The 14,642-nt window shown below is 41.9% G+C and overlaps 1 protein-coding gene across 2 annotated transcripts in view; it reads right to left on the bottom strand.

The window, feature by feature from the left end:
* The window catches only part of HSD3B7 (hydroxy-delta-5-steroid dehydrogenase, 3 beta- and steroid delta-isomerase 7), a 62,479-nt gene that overhangs the window by 20,339 nt on the left and 27,498 nt on the right, over positions 1-14,642 (bottom strand). For both annotated transcript variants that reach the window (XM_083378083.1, XM_083378082.1), the window contains exon 3: positions 10,679-10,843. In XM_083378083.1, the coding sequence (XP_083234209.1) occupies positions 10,679-10,843 (165 nt within the window). The remainder of the gene's footprint in view (positions 1-10,678; positions 10,844-14,642) is intronic.

Raw genomic sequence — 14,642 nt, 5'->3', positions numbered from 1 at the left:
AACAACACTGTTGCCCGATGCTTGGCAGGCAGCAGAATCCCTTGAGGGATATTGGTGTGAAATTCTTCTCATTGGAAGAGAGTTGATGACTTGCCAGGTTGATATGGCACATAACATTGTTCACTCCAATGTGATACTATGATGAATTTGCACAATGTGCTGAAGGGATTTTATTATGCTTAAGGTTGATGTTAGTAATATTGATATTAGTAGTGATACTTTGTAATCACACACACACACACACACACACACACACACACACACACACGAAGAATTTTCTCTTATATCCCGGAGTTCATCGTTTTTATTTTTACTAACTTCAAACATATATATATATATATATATGTTTATGTGCAAGCAGCTTTGTAGGTGCTTTATATTGGGAAATTAGTTATATAAAAGCAAATGTTTCATGCTTTGGGTCAGGCTTGTCAAACTCGCGACGTCACGTGACGTATCGGAACTTTTTCCCATTGCCGAAAATGGGATGGGCGCGGTTTCTCCATGGCGCTCCGGCCCGTGGGCCGGCAGTTTGACACCCCTGCTTTAGATACAGGAGATTGCTTACATGAAAAGAGCATGGTAAGGGGAGGGGGAGAAGGAGTTATAGTGGAGCTGTGTATGAGTCATCATCTTGGAATTATTTTTCTGTACCTTTTGGTTCCTAGTACCAAGACCAGATCTCTTTGTTCTGGAAAGGTATAAAAGGTGGAAGACATCTTTCCTGGTTGTTGCCTTCATCTCTCTACCAGCCACGAAGAGAGATAGAGTCACCCAACTCTATTTTGATCAAAATAAAAGTGGTTTGCTTGCTGAAACCTCGGCTCAGGAGTTATTCTTTTGGCTCTTTTCAATTCCTGAGTAATGCTGGGGCAATTGTGAGGCTAAGTGTAAAACCTTACAGTGCAAAAAGTAGTAGTAGTAGTAGTAGTAGTAGTAGTAGTAGTAGTAATAGTAACAAGTTTCCACTGTTAAGGCAGTTGTTAAGTAAGCCATGCCTAATTTTACGACCTTTTTTGTCATGATCGTTAAGTGGATCGTTGCATCTGTTAAGTGACTTATGCTGCCCTTCAGCAAACCTGGCTTCCACCATTGACTTTCCTCGTCAGAAGCTGGCTAGGATGTAGATGTAGTAATAATAGTAGTAATTGCTAGTCTCGCAGGTTGCTCAAGACTGATGGTTTTTCAGGGCAGAAATGAAACCTACCCCGCTGGGTTGAACAGAAAGAAAATTCTGGTGGGGCTTTTGAGGTGGCAAAATGGGTCACGGCCTGGGGAACAGGAAAACCAGACCAAACCATCTCCCTGGATTTTATGGAACTTTATCAGGTTCGGAAAGCAATTCACTCTTTTTCTTCCACTGCGTAGACCGGAAACCTTCTTACGCCCTCCCAGGAAATCCTAGTGTGACAGCACTCTCACAACCCCTGCCAAGAACCAGCTGTGAGGGGTTTTCCAAGGCTCTTCCTGAAAACTGGTCTGTTCCACCAATCTATTTCACTTTCCGTCCACCTGGCTTCTCAATGAGTTCAGAAACACTTGTTTCTTTTTCTCCCGATGGGCAGAAGCTACACACACACACACACACACACACACACACACACACACACACACACCCTTTATTTACCTCACTTCTTTGGGGTTCTGGGATTTTTTTTATTAAAAAATTGTACAGTCTCAGAAGCCCTTGAACCAAGCTTGATTCCTTGACAGACCCTAGTTGTATTACATAGGCGGTCCTTGACTTACGACTACAATTGTGACCAGAATTTCCATTGTTTTTTTAAGATAACCTTTATATTGTCTTTTTTTTTTACTGTGGGCACAACGGCACACATCAAAAAGGAAATTTAGTTGCCCACTCTCAAAGTGGAACACATACATGACACACACCTAACCATAATACATACACATATGTACAGACCCACACCCCTACATATACATAACAAATAAATATTAAATACTGTCCATCTTGAATACATAACGGAAGGAAGAAGCTTGAGAGTTCACAAGGTTAATGCTGTATGGAATGAAACTGTGGCTGAATCTGGATGTTCTGCTACGGATACCACGAAGCCTCCTCCTCCCAGAAGGTAACAAGGAAAAGAGGTTGTGAAGAATTTCCATTGTTAAGGCAGTTGTTAAGTAAGTGATGCCTAATTTTACAACCCTTTTTGTCACAGTTGCTAAGTGGATCACTGCAGCTGTTAAGTGACTTATGCGGTCCTTAAGCTAACCTGGCTTCCACCATTGACTTTTCTCGTCGGACCTTGTCTGGGAAGTTTGCAAATGATGATTACATGACCCGGTTCTATTGTGTTCTGCCGCCGAGCAACTTTTTTTTTTAAATTCCATTTAAATCCCGCCCTTCTCCGAAGACTCAGGGCGGCTTACAAGCTTAGCAGTAGCCTTCATTCTATGTATATGCCTGCTTATTAGGGCTTCACACACACACACCCCCAAGCGGCATTATTACAAAGTCAGCTTAATTGCCCCCAACAATCTGGGTCCTCATTTTACCTACCTTGGAAGGATGGAAGGCTGAGTCAACCTTGAGCCTGGTGGGACTCGAACCTGCACTAATTGCAGGCAGCTGGTGTTACTTAAGGAGGCATTAGCCCACTGCTCCACCAAGGCTCAACTTCAGCTGAGTTAAAACCTTTCAGTCCAGTTAAGCTGTAAAAAGTCGAGAGGCTGGAGATTTATAGCTGGGTTTTGATCAAGGTTCCTGGCCAAAAAAAAAATAGCCTTGAAAATACTCTTATTTCCCCCACAGAGTAACCAAAAATGATAGCAGTTGCCCAAGATCTCCAGCTTTGCTTACGTAGTCTGGTCCTTTCAAAAAGCATAGGAACGCTGTCTGACAATGGCCAGTTATATTAGACTTTTTCCATCTTCAAATCCTTCCTGACATTGTCTTGTTCACCTTAGCTTACTTGGTTCAGATCTGCTAGCCGAGCTGTGAGAATGTGTATTCCGGTTGAACAATGGAATATGAAACGGGCCATCTTTAAGAATGACCTTACATCCTTTTTTTTTTGTCCCTGGTGAGTTTATTCCCAAATTGCCTTCACTTTCTCTTTTCAATGACCTGTAATGAACCCTTCAATTACAGCTTGATTTATAGTTCAACCTTAACAAGTCACTGAAAGTTTCTGGAGATGCTTCAAGTGCTCCTCCCAACTGGCCCTACAGACTTTTATGTCCTCTACGGTTCATACTATCTTCCTGGTAGGACTCAGGGGGGTTTCAGAAGTATTTAGATGAAGAACATTTATTGAGCTGCTTTAAGTTGAGGACTATCTGTATTCCTGGGCTAGTTGTGTGGTTTTACGTAACATCTTTCTGGGGATGGATGGATGGATGGATGGATGGATAGATGAAGGGATGGATAGAGATAGATAGATAGATAGATAGATAGATAGATAGATAGATAGATAGATAGATAGGTAGGTAGGTAGGTCGGTCGATCGATAGAAAGATAGATAGATAGATAGATAGATAGATAGATAGATAGATAGATAGATAGATAGATAGATAGATAGATAGATAGATAGATAGATAGATAGATAGATAGATACAGGGAGAGAGAGAGAAATAGTTACACACACACACACACAGAGAGAGAGCCAGGCTTCTGAGTTTTTGTTACTACAGCTGATATCTATAACAGAATTCTGGTTAGAGTCTGTTTCCTGACTTAGCCTACCTGAAAGGGCTGCAGTATGCATTACTTTCAAGCACGTTTGAACTTTGGTTCATCCCCCAATTAAACTACTAAACCAAGGACTGAAGCCCAGTGTTATGTGCTTCATTTTTTCAATGATTGAGAAGAATGTCACATACAAAGCATCCTTCAACGGCCAAAGGAAGTGACACACAGTAGGATGTATGGTTAGCCAGTTGGGGTTCACAAGCCTCTGGGGCATGCACGTATTGTGTATTTTTATAAACTGATTTCAGGGAAGGAGATGGTATCTAATAATGACATATTACGATGTAGAATTTAAATTAAAGGCTACAGCCTTGAATATTGACCCAACAGACCTCAGTGGCTTTCTTATGCTGCACTTCCTTTATTCAACCATTTTTAATCTTGCAAAGTTGATGCAGTTTAATGGTTTCATTTCCTAGAATCAAAGTTAAATACATTTTTTCAGGCTGAGCACGGCTTGTCTTGGACTGAGACCAAGCTGGTTTGCAGCAAAATCAGAAGAAGAAGGAGTCAAAATGTGAGTTTGCACCATCTCAGCCAAAGCCAGTCTTATTGGGCATTGATCCCAACAGGGTCCTTAGAGGAAAATTATATTTTCCATATTTTCCCTTCTTTCTATTTATCATCTCTCTACAGAGCTGCTAGCTACTGGGAGCGGTCTACACTTTGTCCAAAATATTTGGGCAGAAAAGATTTGATTGAAGGATGCAGGCCAAGCGTGTGTCTGGGAGTAAACCACAACCATCTGTTTTTTAGCTGTGACCCTTCTCTGCTTCTTCACTCATACACGCACAGATGTATTTGCAGCTGGCATGGCTTCATGTTTTCCTTTCTGTTCCATCACAAGGAGGGCAAAGCACTTCCTTGTGTGACCAATACTATAGATACTAGCAGTATCTCAGAATCTCAGGATGTTGTTGTTGTGTTGTTAGCTGCAAAGTCGTGTCCGACCCATCGCGACCCCATGGACAATGTTCCTCCAGGCCTTTTTGTCCTCTACCATCTTCTGGGGTCCATTTAAGCTCACGCCCACTGCTTCAGTGACTCCATCCAGCCACCTCATTCTCTGTCGTCCCCTTCTTCTCTTGCCCTCAATCTTTCCCAGCATGAGGCTCTTCTCCAGTGAGTCCTTCCTTCTCATTAGGTGGCCAAAGTATTTGAGTTTCAACTTCAGGATCTGACCTTCTAAAGAGCAGTCAGGGTTGATCTCCTCCAGGACTGACCGGTTTGATCGCCTGGCAGTCCAAGGGACTCGCAGGAGTCTTCTCCAGCACCAGAGTTCAAAGGCCTCCATTCTTTGGCGCTCAGCCTTTCTTATGGTCCAAAATCTCAGGATATCCTTATGTTTTTAACAGCTGGTTAGCAGCTGTGAGGTTGCCAAAAGGCAGCTAAGTGATTAAGATAAGTCTCATTTAAAGAAAACTTGTATAAAATGTTTTATAGATGGCATATGACACCAGTAAGATTAGCAAAAATGTTTAAAACACTTCGAATAATTGCTGGAAATGTAAACAAAAGCCAGGTACTTACTATCATATCTGGTGGACATGCCCTAAAGCAAAAATGTTTTGGGTTAAGATACATACATGACTGGAAAAGATGACTAAAAGACAGATAGAATTTAAGCCAGAATTGTTTTTGTTAGGACTATTAGGATCTAATTATGAGAAGGAGAATGAATATTTAATATTGCATGTACTGACAGCAGCGGGAATAGCATTTGCCCAATACTGGAAAAATGAAAACGTACCAGCTGAAGAGGTTTTAATTAAGAAAATCTTAGAATGTACGGAAATTGATAGACTGACATTAGAGATTAAAGAGAAAGAAGATTCAGTTTATTATAGAACATGGGATAATGTTTACCAATGGTTAGGAAAACGAGCTAGTGAGAAGTGAATGTGATATGTTATTTGGAATATATATTTGTACGAAGAATGACATGTATTGATTAACTGATACTGTTTTTGATTATTGTTTATTACATTCTCTACAGTTATGTATCACTATATTAACTATTGTTAATTGAACATATGTACCCGGACAATAGCCTGTTTGCTAAAGAATGAAAGTTTTATTGGGGAACAACCCCAATGTTGATCCCAACCCTGTCCTAATCCCAACCCCAATCCTGATCCCAACCCCACCCCAAACCCTAATCCCTAACCTGATCCTATTTTATCCCTAACCCTATAAAATTCAATAAAATATTAAAAAAAGATAAGCCATATTGGTTGGCAGTTGTCATGGAAGACACATCTCCTGGGCTGGTTGTGGTCCCAAACTTCCATGACTGAAGATCAGAGATTCTCCAGTGCCAATCCATCTTAACCATTACGCCAATGTTAGTTCTTTATTTTTATTCACAAATCAATTAGTTTAGTGTTGTAAAGCATGCATATTCTGAACAGGACATACAGTTCCACCATAAGAATGTTAAAATAGTCATATTGTCTCAGGCTAATACCAGTACCACTGATCAGTGGTGTGGTTCTTAGAAAGGGCAACCAGATACTTCAAAGGTCTCACAACTGGGGGGAGAGGGAGATGCTCTTCTTCTCACCTTCTTCTCCTACAACTGGTGTTTACGGCCACCAATCTGGAGGTAACACTGAGTCCTGAAGACCAACAAGCCTTGACAGATATCCTCCATGAATTGCTCTTTGAATCAGAAGGGAGCTGTAAGGGACCTTGGAGGTCTTCTAGTCCCACCCATGGCTCAAGGAGGAGACCCTATACTATTTAAGACAAATGACTGTCCAGTCTCTTCTTAAAAACCTCCAGTGATGGAGCGCCCACGATTTCTGAAGGCAAGCTGTTCCACTGGTTAATTGTCCTCACTGTTAGCAAGTTTCTCCTTAATTTCAGGTTGCTCCTCTCCTTGATTAGTTCCATCCATTGTTTCTTGTCTTGCCTTCTCGTGCTTTGGAAAATACTGTAAGTTGACCCCCCCTCTTCTTTGTGGCAACCCCTCAAATACTGGAATACTGCTATCATGTCGCCCCTAGTCTTTCTTTTCTCCGTGCCTGCAACCGTTCTTCATATGTTTTAGTCTCCAGGCCTTTAATCACCTTAGTTGCCCTTCTCTGCATTGTTTCCAAAATCTCAACATCTTTTTTGTAATTTGGTGGCCAAAATTGGATGCAGTATTCCAGGTGTGATCTTACTAAGGTTTTATATCGGTACTGATACTTCATGTGATTTTGATTCTATGCTTCTCTTTATACAACCACGGATTGTATTAGCTTTTTTAGCTGCTGCCACACTCTGCTGGCTCATATTTAAGTGATCGTCCACTAGGACTCCAAGGTCCCTCTCACAGTTACTGCTTTTGAGCCAGGTCTCTCCTAATCTGTACTTGTACCTTTGATTTTTTCCTGCCTAAGTGTAAAACCTTAGCTTCAGCTGGTGCAGAGTGCAGCTGCACGGACGCTTTTGGGGGCTCCCCGATACTCCCATATTACACCTCTGCTTCGTGAGCTGCACTGGCTTCCAGTTGCCTTCCGGGTGAAATTCAAGGTGCTAGTGATGACATACAAAGCCCTACATGGCATGGGTCCGGATTACCTACGGGAGCACCTACTGCCAGCGTCAACACCCCTCCGTCCTGTGCGCTCCCACAGAGAGGGCCTCCTCAGGGTGCCACCGGTCAGAGAATGCCGGCTGGTGACCCCCAGGGGGAGAGCATTCTCGGTGGGTGCGCCAACCCTTTGGAACTGCTTGCCAGCCGAAATCCGGATGGCCCCCGACCTTCGCACCTTTCGGCGAGATTTAAAAAGCTATCTATTCCAGCAAGCCGGCCTGGCCTGATAGATTTGGGGTTTTATTTGTAGATCTGGGGTTTTATTTGTTTTATTGTTGGTTTATTGTATACTTACTTTGCTCTGTACACCGCCCTGAGTCCTCTGGGAAAAGGGCGGTATATAAAACGAATAAATAAATAAATAAATAAATTAAATTTCATTTTGTTAGATAGGGCCCAGTGTTCAAATCTATCAAGATCCCATGCTGGCTGGGGAATTCTGGGAGCTGGAGTCCATATATCTTAAAGTTGCCGAAGTTGACAAAAATAGGCCTGTGTAAACCTGAAGCTGGTTCCACTAAAACCAATTGGATAGGGGGCTTAAAATATATGTTCACTGAGGAGTAAAATAACTTCCTTGCATCTACCCTCATTTGAGTAAGCCAACAGGGCCTTGGTTTGTTGCAAAAAATTTTCCAAGTAAGGTTACTATTTCCTAAATATAAGATTCCTTTTAAAATATGCCCCAACATGCCAATTTTGGCTATGCCAAAGTGATTCAAAGATCAGGCATTGAAGAAAAAAATGATTTTTTGGCCGCCAGTGTGCATTTTTATGTCTGCAAGCTACAAATCCTTTATACAGACTTTACTCATAAGCTTATTTTTCAAGAGACTGCTTGAAGAGAGAGAAAAATGAAACCAGCTGCCTTTTTTAAAAATAAAAATAAAATAAATGAGGACCTTTGCATCTGAAGATGCATGCATCATTTAAGGAAACCTAAAGAAAATTAGCATTGTTTGGGCTGATAGACTGTAAAACATGCACTCATCACCAAGAGCAGTAGGAAAAATATTTAATTTTTCCACTTATACAAAAGCTTACAATTTAACCTAGGGCTCTGTAAGAGAATCTGGCAGGTTAAGATAGAATAATAACTTCTCAAGGACGAGATTGCTTTTTTAAAGCAAATCTTATTTTAATAGCTATATTTTTTATATTTTTTATAGATTTTTTTTTAAGCCAGATAGTTTTAGTGTTACTGGTAAGTGTTTTATTATGATATTTTTTACTGAAGGTTGTTTTAATGTTATTCTTCCTTTTGTACCCTGCCCTGGGCTCTTTCGGGAGAACAAATGGTATAAATATAAAACTAATAATGCTAAGAAATAATAATTCTGAAAGAAGAGAGAATGACCTACAGCACGTTCTCTTCTCTACCAAGCAATGACAAATAATATAGCCTCGGTGGAGCAGTGGGCTAAGGCCTCCTTAAGTAACACCAGCTGCCTGCCATTAGTGCAGGTTCGAGTCCCACCAGGCTCAAGGTTGACTCAGCCTTCCATCCTTCCGAGGTAGGTAAAATGAGGACCCAGATTATTGGGGGCAATTAAGCTGACTTTGTAATAATGCCGCTGGGGGGGGGCGAAAGCCCTAATAAGCAGGCATATACATAGAATGAAGGCTACTGCTAAGCTTGTAAGCCGCCCTGAGTCTTCGGAGAAGGGCGGGATATAAATGGAATTAAAATAAAAATAAATAAAAAAATATTAAACCACCAGCAATTCGGGGTACAAAGTTTTGGTTCAAATGTCTTATGAGCTCACAAATTTCCTTTGCTTCCTGAAATCATTAGAAATGAAGGCTCTAATTAAATCACACCTTGAATAAATCACACACAAAATAAAATAAAAGATTTGCCTTCCCCTCTAATGCTGTCATCCCAATGGTATTATTATACCCATGCCAGGAATAGCGCAACATGGAAACGGTTTTGTATTGGGAAGCGGTCAGCATAAGGGATGGTAGATAAATTGTGGGGGGTTTTTTTTGATGGAGACGTGCCTCCTATAAATGTTAAAAAGCCTATAAATGTTAAAAAACTGTAAAACTTTTAATGAGAAAACAAAAGACCTGACTACATCTCTCATCAGGCAGAATACAAAGTAAAAGTGAGAAAACGTTTGTAGACAAAACAGAGTAAAACCATAACATGGCTGAACATGTGACATTCACTATGGTTACATGATAAGATAGTAACACAGGTGCAGAGAGCAGGGGAAGACGTACAGACAGAAATGAACAAAGCTGGCAAAACTAAAAAAAAACAACACAGTGACAGTTTTGTCTAGCGCAGGGGTGTCAAACTCAATTTCATTGAGGGCCGCATCAGCATTACAGTTGCCCTCAGGGGGCCGGGTGGGTATGGTCTGGGTGGGCGTGGCCTACTGGGTGGGCGTGGCTAGAGTGCGTACAGCCTACTGGGTGGGCGTGGCCAGCTCTACATCGTTCGCATCAAGGGTGCCTATGGGGGCCTGGGCAGGAGTGGGACAGATCTGAGGGTCTCTGGCAGAAGGAGGGTCTCTGGGCCAGGGCCAAGGCAGTGGGGGCCGTTCCCTCACTGTTTCCAGGATGGCTTCGCGGGCCACATGAAACCACTTCGCAGGCCGGATCCGGCCCCCGGGCCTTGTGTTTCACATGTCTGGTCTAGCAGTTAAGGCACCAGGCTAGAATGCAGGAGATCGTAAGTTCAAGTCCCACCTCAGACATGACTGGGCCAATCATTCTCTCATCCCAACTCACCTCACAAGGTTATTGCTGTGGGGAAAATAGGAGAAAGGTATGTTGGACATGTTCGCCACCTTGAGTTCTTTGTAAAAATAATAAGGATATAAATAAATAAATGGTGTTGAAGAAGACTCTTGAGAGTCCCTTGGGACTACAAGGAGGTCAAATCTGTCCATCCTAAAGGAAATCAACCCTGGCTGTCCTTTGGAAGGACAGATAACTGCAGCTGAAGTTCAAATACTTTGGTCACCAAATGAGACGAGAGAAGACTCCTTGGAGAAGGTCCTGATGTTGAGAAAGATGGAAGGCAAAAGGAGAAAGGGAATGGCAGAAGATAAGAAGGATAGATAGTGTCATCAATGCAATGGACATGAATTTATATAAGGGTCCATGGAGTCACAAAGAACTGGACACAGCGACTGAACAAACAAATTGCTATGAAGAAAGAACACAAGAGAAATAATAAGTGGAGCTTCAGTCCCAAACTCAGAAACAGAGTTTCTCTGTGATGTCTCTGGCTTGGTTGGAGATGCAAATGAACAATTATTCAGAGAAAGGTTGACAATGTAATGATGATTTAATCCAAGTGAGCATGTACCAATGGCCAGGTCACCGGCACCTTCCTTGCGCATAGAAGAAAAGGGCTGACTCACCTCTGTCCAAGCTGCGCATAGTTTCATCCAGATGCAGGTCAAAAATCCGTACTTCGGCAAGGTTGGGCTCTTGTTCCAGAAGCATTTCAACCAGATATTTTCCCAGGAAACCACAGCCTCCCGTCACCAGATAGATCTGGTTTTTGCTAGTCAGCCTCATCTGTGCTGGAAAGGGAGAAAGAGCACACTTAAATTGGGACTACAAGAAGTTGGGATGAGTGGAAGAGGCAAATGAACAAAAATAGACATAGTGGATTCCAAGGCGGAGATTAAGAATATGAATTCTTAACCACATGTGTCACATATGGGAAAAAGGAAGGACCCTGAGACTATACTCCAGAAGGAGCAGTAAAGGAGCAAAAAGAAAAAAAATGAACACGAATGATTCAGCATAGTACAGTGATTAAGAAAGACATTGGGCAGAGACAAAAGATTAAAATAGAAACCAAGAAAATAGATGATGGGACCTATCAGAAAGAATACTTAAAAAAAGAAACATTTGTTTGAATATGGTTAAAGAAATAGAAAAACTTTGGAATATACTACTTTTTAGAGGGATGAATTTTTAAATTAATACAGTATGCTTCTTTCCTTTCTGTAAAGAAAAAAGAAAAGAACGTTAAGAAAGAAAAGTATAAAAAATGTTTTGAATTAGAGTTAAAGGATTAGATAATTAGATCTATTGAATGGAATGTTTAAAGATTAAACAGATTAGATATATTCTTAGATGTGGTTAAAAAGAATAAGAAATTGAGGAAATATAATCCCGAGTGCCGCATAGCAGAGTGAGCGCCTTGTTACTCGTCCCAGCTTCTGCCAACCTAGCATTTTCCAAACAGAAAGGCAGTGAGCCAACAGTCACGGATCATCGCTGCCTTTCATGCAATTGCTCCTAGAGACTGTCTCTATGTTAGAGTTGGCACTAACTACCAGAAGGACAACAGCTCCCCTACTTCTCCAAGTTCTCAAAGTTTGAGTATTTTCCTAAATTGTTTGTTTTGGAGCTTCTGGGTGTAGGCTATAGCAGGGAGGAAAAATGGATTTGAACCAACTATTAATCATAGTTTCCGTTGGGAAACCATGGCCATCCTAGAGCAAACCAAGTCCCAAAACGCTCGGGAATTTCTAGAGACCTGGCCCTAGCTATCAACAGACGCGTAGACATGGACAATACCTACAGACTGTGCCAAAGAGATAATCAACAAGCAAAAGGGGAACAAAGCGACCCCAGCAGCTCTCCACCAGCAATCAGCACCCAGTTGAGCATAGATTAACACCAAGATTAACAAGAAAATAATACTCCAATCAAGGAACTGCCAAACAAGCCAATAGTGGACAGCCCAGCCAAAGAACCACGCCAGGGCACACCACTAGAATATAAACTGAGGACAAATCCCGTTCCTTACTAGGACTGACGATGTAACCTAGTTTGGGTAATGCAACGACTGCAAAGAAAACCAAGGTCAGAGAGTACTGAAAACCCCATGAATCAACCCTAATTGCAGGATACGTGTGTTTGTGTCTGTGCTTCTCCAATTAGTGGCTCATTTAGGGCAGAAATCCATGCCATTATTAACAAGCCAGGAAGCTTACCAGAATGCCTCCATTTACAGTCAAGTGCTGCGTGACTTCCTGCTTGAGACATAATCAAAAGAAATGTTAGACCACCGCTAGAATGATAACTCTACAACACATTTGTAGCAAGCTATTCTTCTGGGTTCTTAGTCTACATCGGGGGTCTTCAAACCTGGCCCTTTTATGACTCGTGGACTTCAACTCCCAGAATTCCTCAGCCAGGCAAGCTGGCTGAGGAATTCTGGGAGTTGAAGTCCACGAGTCATAAAAAGGCCAAGTTTGAAGACCCCTGGTCTACATATTCAGGCATTCCTCTACTTACAATCATTCATTTACTGACTGTTCAAAGTTAGAGCGGTACTGAAAAAAAGGGATTTATGACCAGTTTTCACACTTGCAATCGCTGGAATATCCTCAGAGCCACGTGATGAAAATTTGGGCATTTGGCAACTGGCATGTATAGAAGACAGCTGTGCTGTCCCGGGATCCTGTGATCACCATTTGTAACCTTCCCAGCCAGGTTTTGACAAGCAAAGTTAATGGAGTAATCCAGATTCACTTAATGACTGTGTGTAATTCACTTAACAACTGTGGCAAGAAGGCCATAAAATGGGGCAAAACTCATTTAATAACTGCCTTGCTTAAGAATAGAAATGTTGGGCTCAATTTTGGTCATAAGTCGACCAAACTAACCTATATGTTAGTTTTTCAAAAAACCCAAACCTCAAAGAAGAGAACTTTGAAGAAGTCCTTTGTTCTGGTCCTGCAGGTCTTTTTCCTTTAATTTTTATTTATTTTATTTACTTATTTTATTTTAATTCCATTTATATCCCGCCCTTCTCCGAAGACTCAGGGCGGCTTACAAGCTTAGTAGTAGCCTTCATTCTATGTATATGCCTGCTTATTAGGGCTTTCACACACCCCAAGCGGCATTATTACAAAGTCAGCTTAATTGCCCCCAACAATCTGGGTCCTCATTTTACCTACCTCGGAAGGATGGAAGGCTGAGTCAACCTTGAGCCTGGTGGGACTCGAACCTGCACTAATTGCAGGCAGCTGGTGTTACTTATTTATTTTATTTTATTTTAATTCCATTTATATCCCGCCCTTCTCCGAAGACTCAGGGCGGCTTACAAGCTTAGCAGTAGCCTTCATTCTATGTATATGCCTGCTTATTAGGGCTTTCACACACACCCCCAAGCGGCATTATTACAAAGTCAGCTTAATTGCCCCCAACAATCTGGGTCCTCATTTTACCTACCTCGGAAGGATGGAAGGCTGAGTCAACCTTGAGCCTGGTGGGACTCGAACCTGCACTAATTGCAGGCAGCTGGTGTTACTTATTTATTTTATTTTATTTTAATTCCATTTATATCCCGCCCTTCTCCGAAGACTCAGGGCGGCTTACAACCTTAGCAGTAGCCTTCATTCTATGTATATGCCTGCTTATTAGGGCTTTCACATACACCCCAAGCGGCATTATTACAAAGTCAGCTTAATTGCCCCCAACAATCTGGGTCCTCATTTTACCTACCTCGTAAGGATGGAAGGCTGAGTCAACCTTGAGCCTGGTGGGATGCGAACCTGCACTAACTGCAGGCAGCTGGTGTTACTTAAGGAGGCATTAGCCCACTGCTCCACCAAGGCTCTTAATTTTAGCACCCTGTCAACAGTTCGAAGTACACATTTCTCCTCCTATTTTTGTATATGCTCAAAAAAAAACCCTCTCCACGATATCTTATTTTGCTCTAGATGTCAAAAAATACACATTCTTTAAAAAAAGGATGTCGGCAGATAAAACTGCCTGATCGACGCTAATGCTATGCAAAAAGGAAGACTGGTAATTGCTCGCTTCCTCTATTTTGAACCTGGGCCACAAACAAGATGCTACAGCACAGCCGTGTTTTCTCAACTTTTAAGACGCGTGGACTTCAACTCCCAGAATCCCCCAGCCACCATCGTCAGCAAGAAGGGAAACCAGATCTTTAAAAAAAAAATACACCTGTCTTCTCCAATGCACTACCTTTCAGATGTAACCCCCAGAGAAGAGAAAAGATGCTAGCTAAGAAGATGAGGGGGGGGGAAGCAAACTCAGAAAAGCAGGCTGTAAACAAAACACAAAACCAGGTTTCCCTTCACCAAAACCAGTCAGATGACATTCTCCTTTAAACGAGTGCAAAAAAAAAATCAGGAGAAAGAGCAAATCAACCATTAATATTTCTGGTATTAGATCAAGATGGGTGGTGGTTCCCTACCCTCAGGTTTGGGATGCTTTCTGGAGAACCACGGCCAAGGGTGTCCAGAGAGAGATCTTGGAGCTGAACCCACCAGAGGGATCCACTCTAGCAGACAAGAATGCAAGCAACCTCAGCGAAACTCTGTGCTGTAC

This window comes from Vipera ursinii, assembly GCF_947247035.1.
Source record: "Vipera ursinii genome assembly, chromosome: Z".
Classification (NCBI taxonomy): Eukaryota; Metazoa; Chordata; class Lepidosauria; order Squamata; family Viperidae; genus Vipera; species Vipera ursinii.
This window is presented reverse-complemented; position numbering and strand designations above follow the sequence as displayed.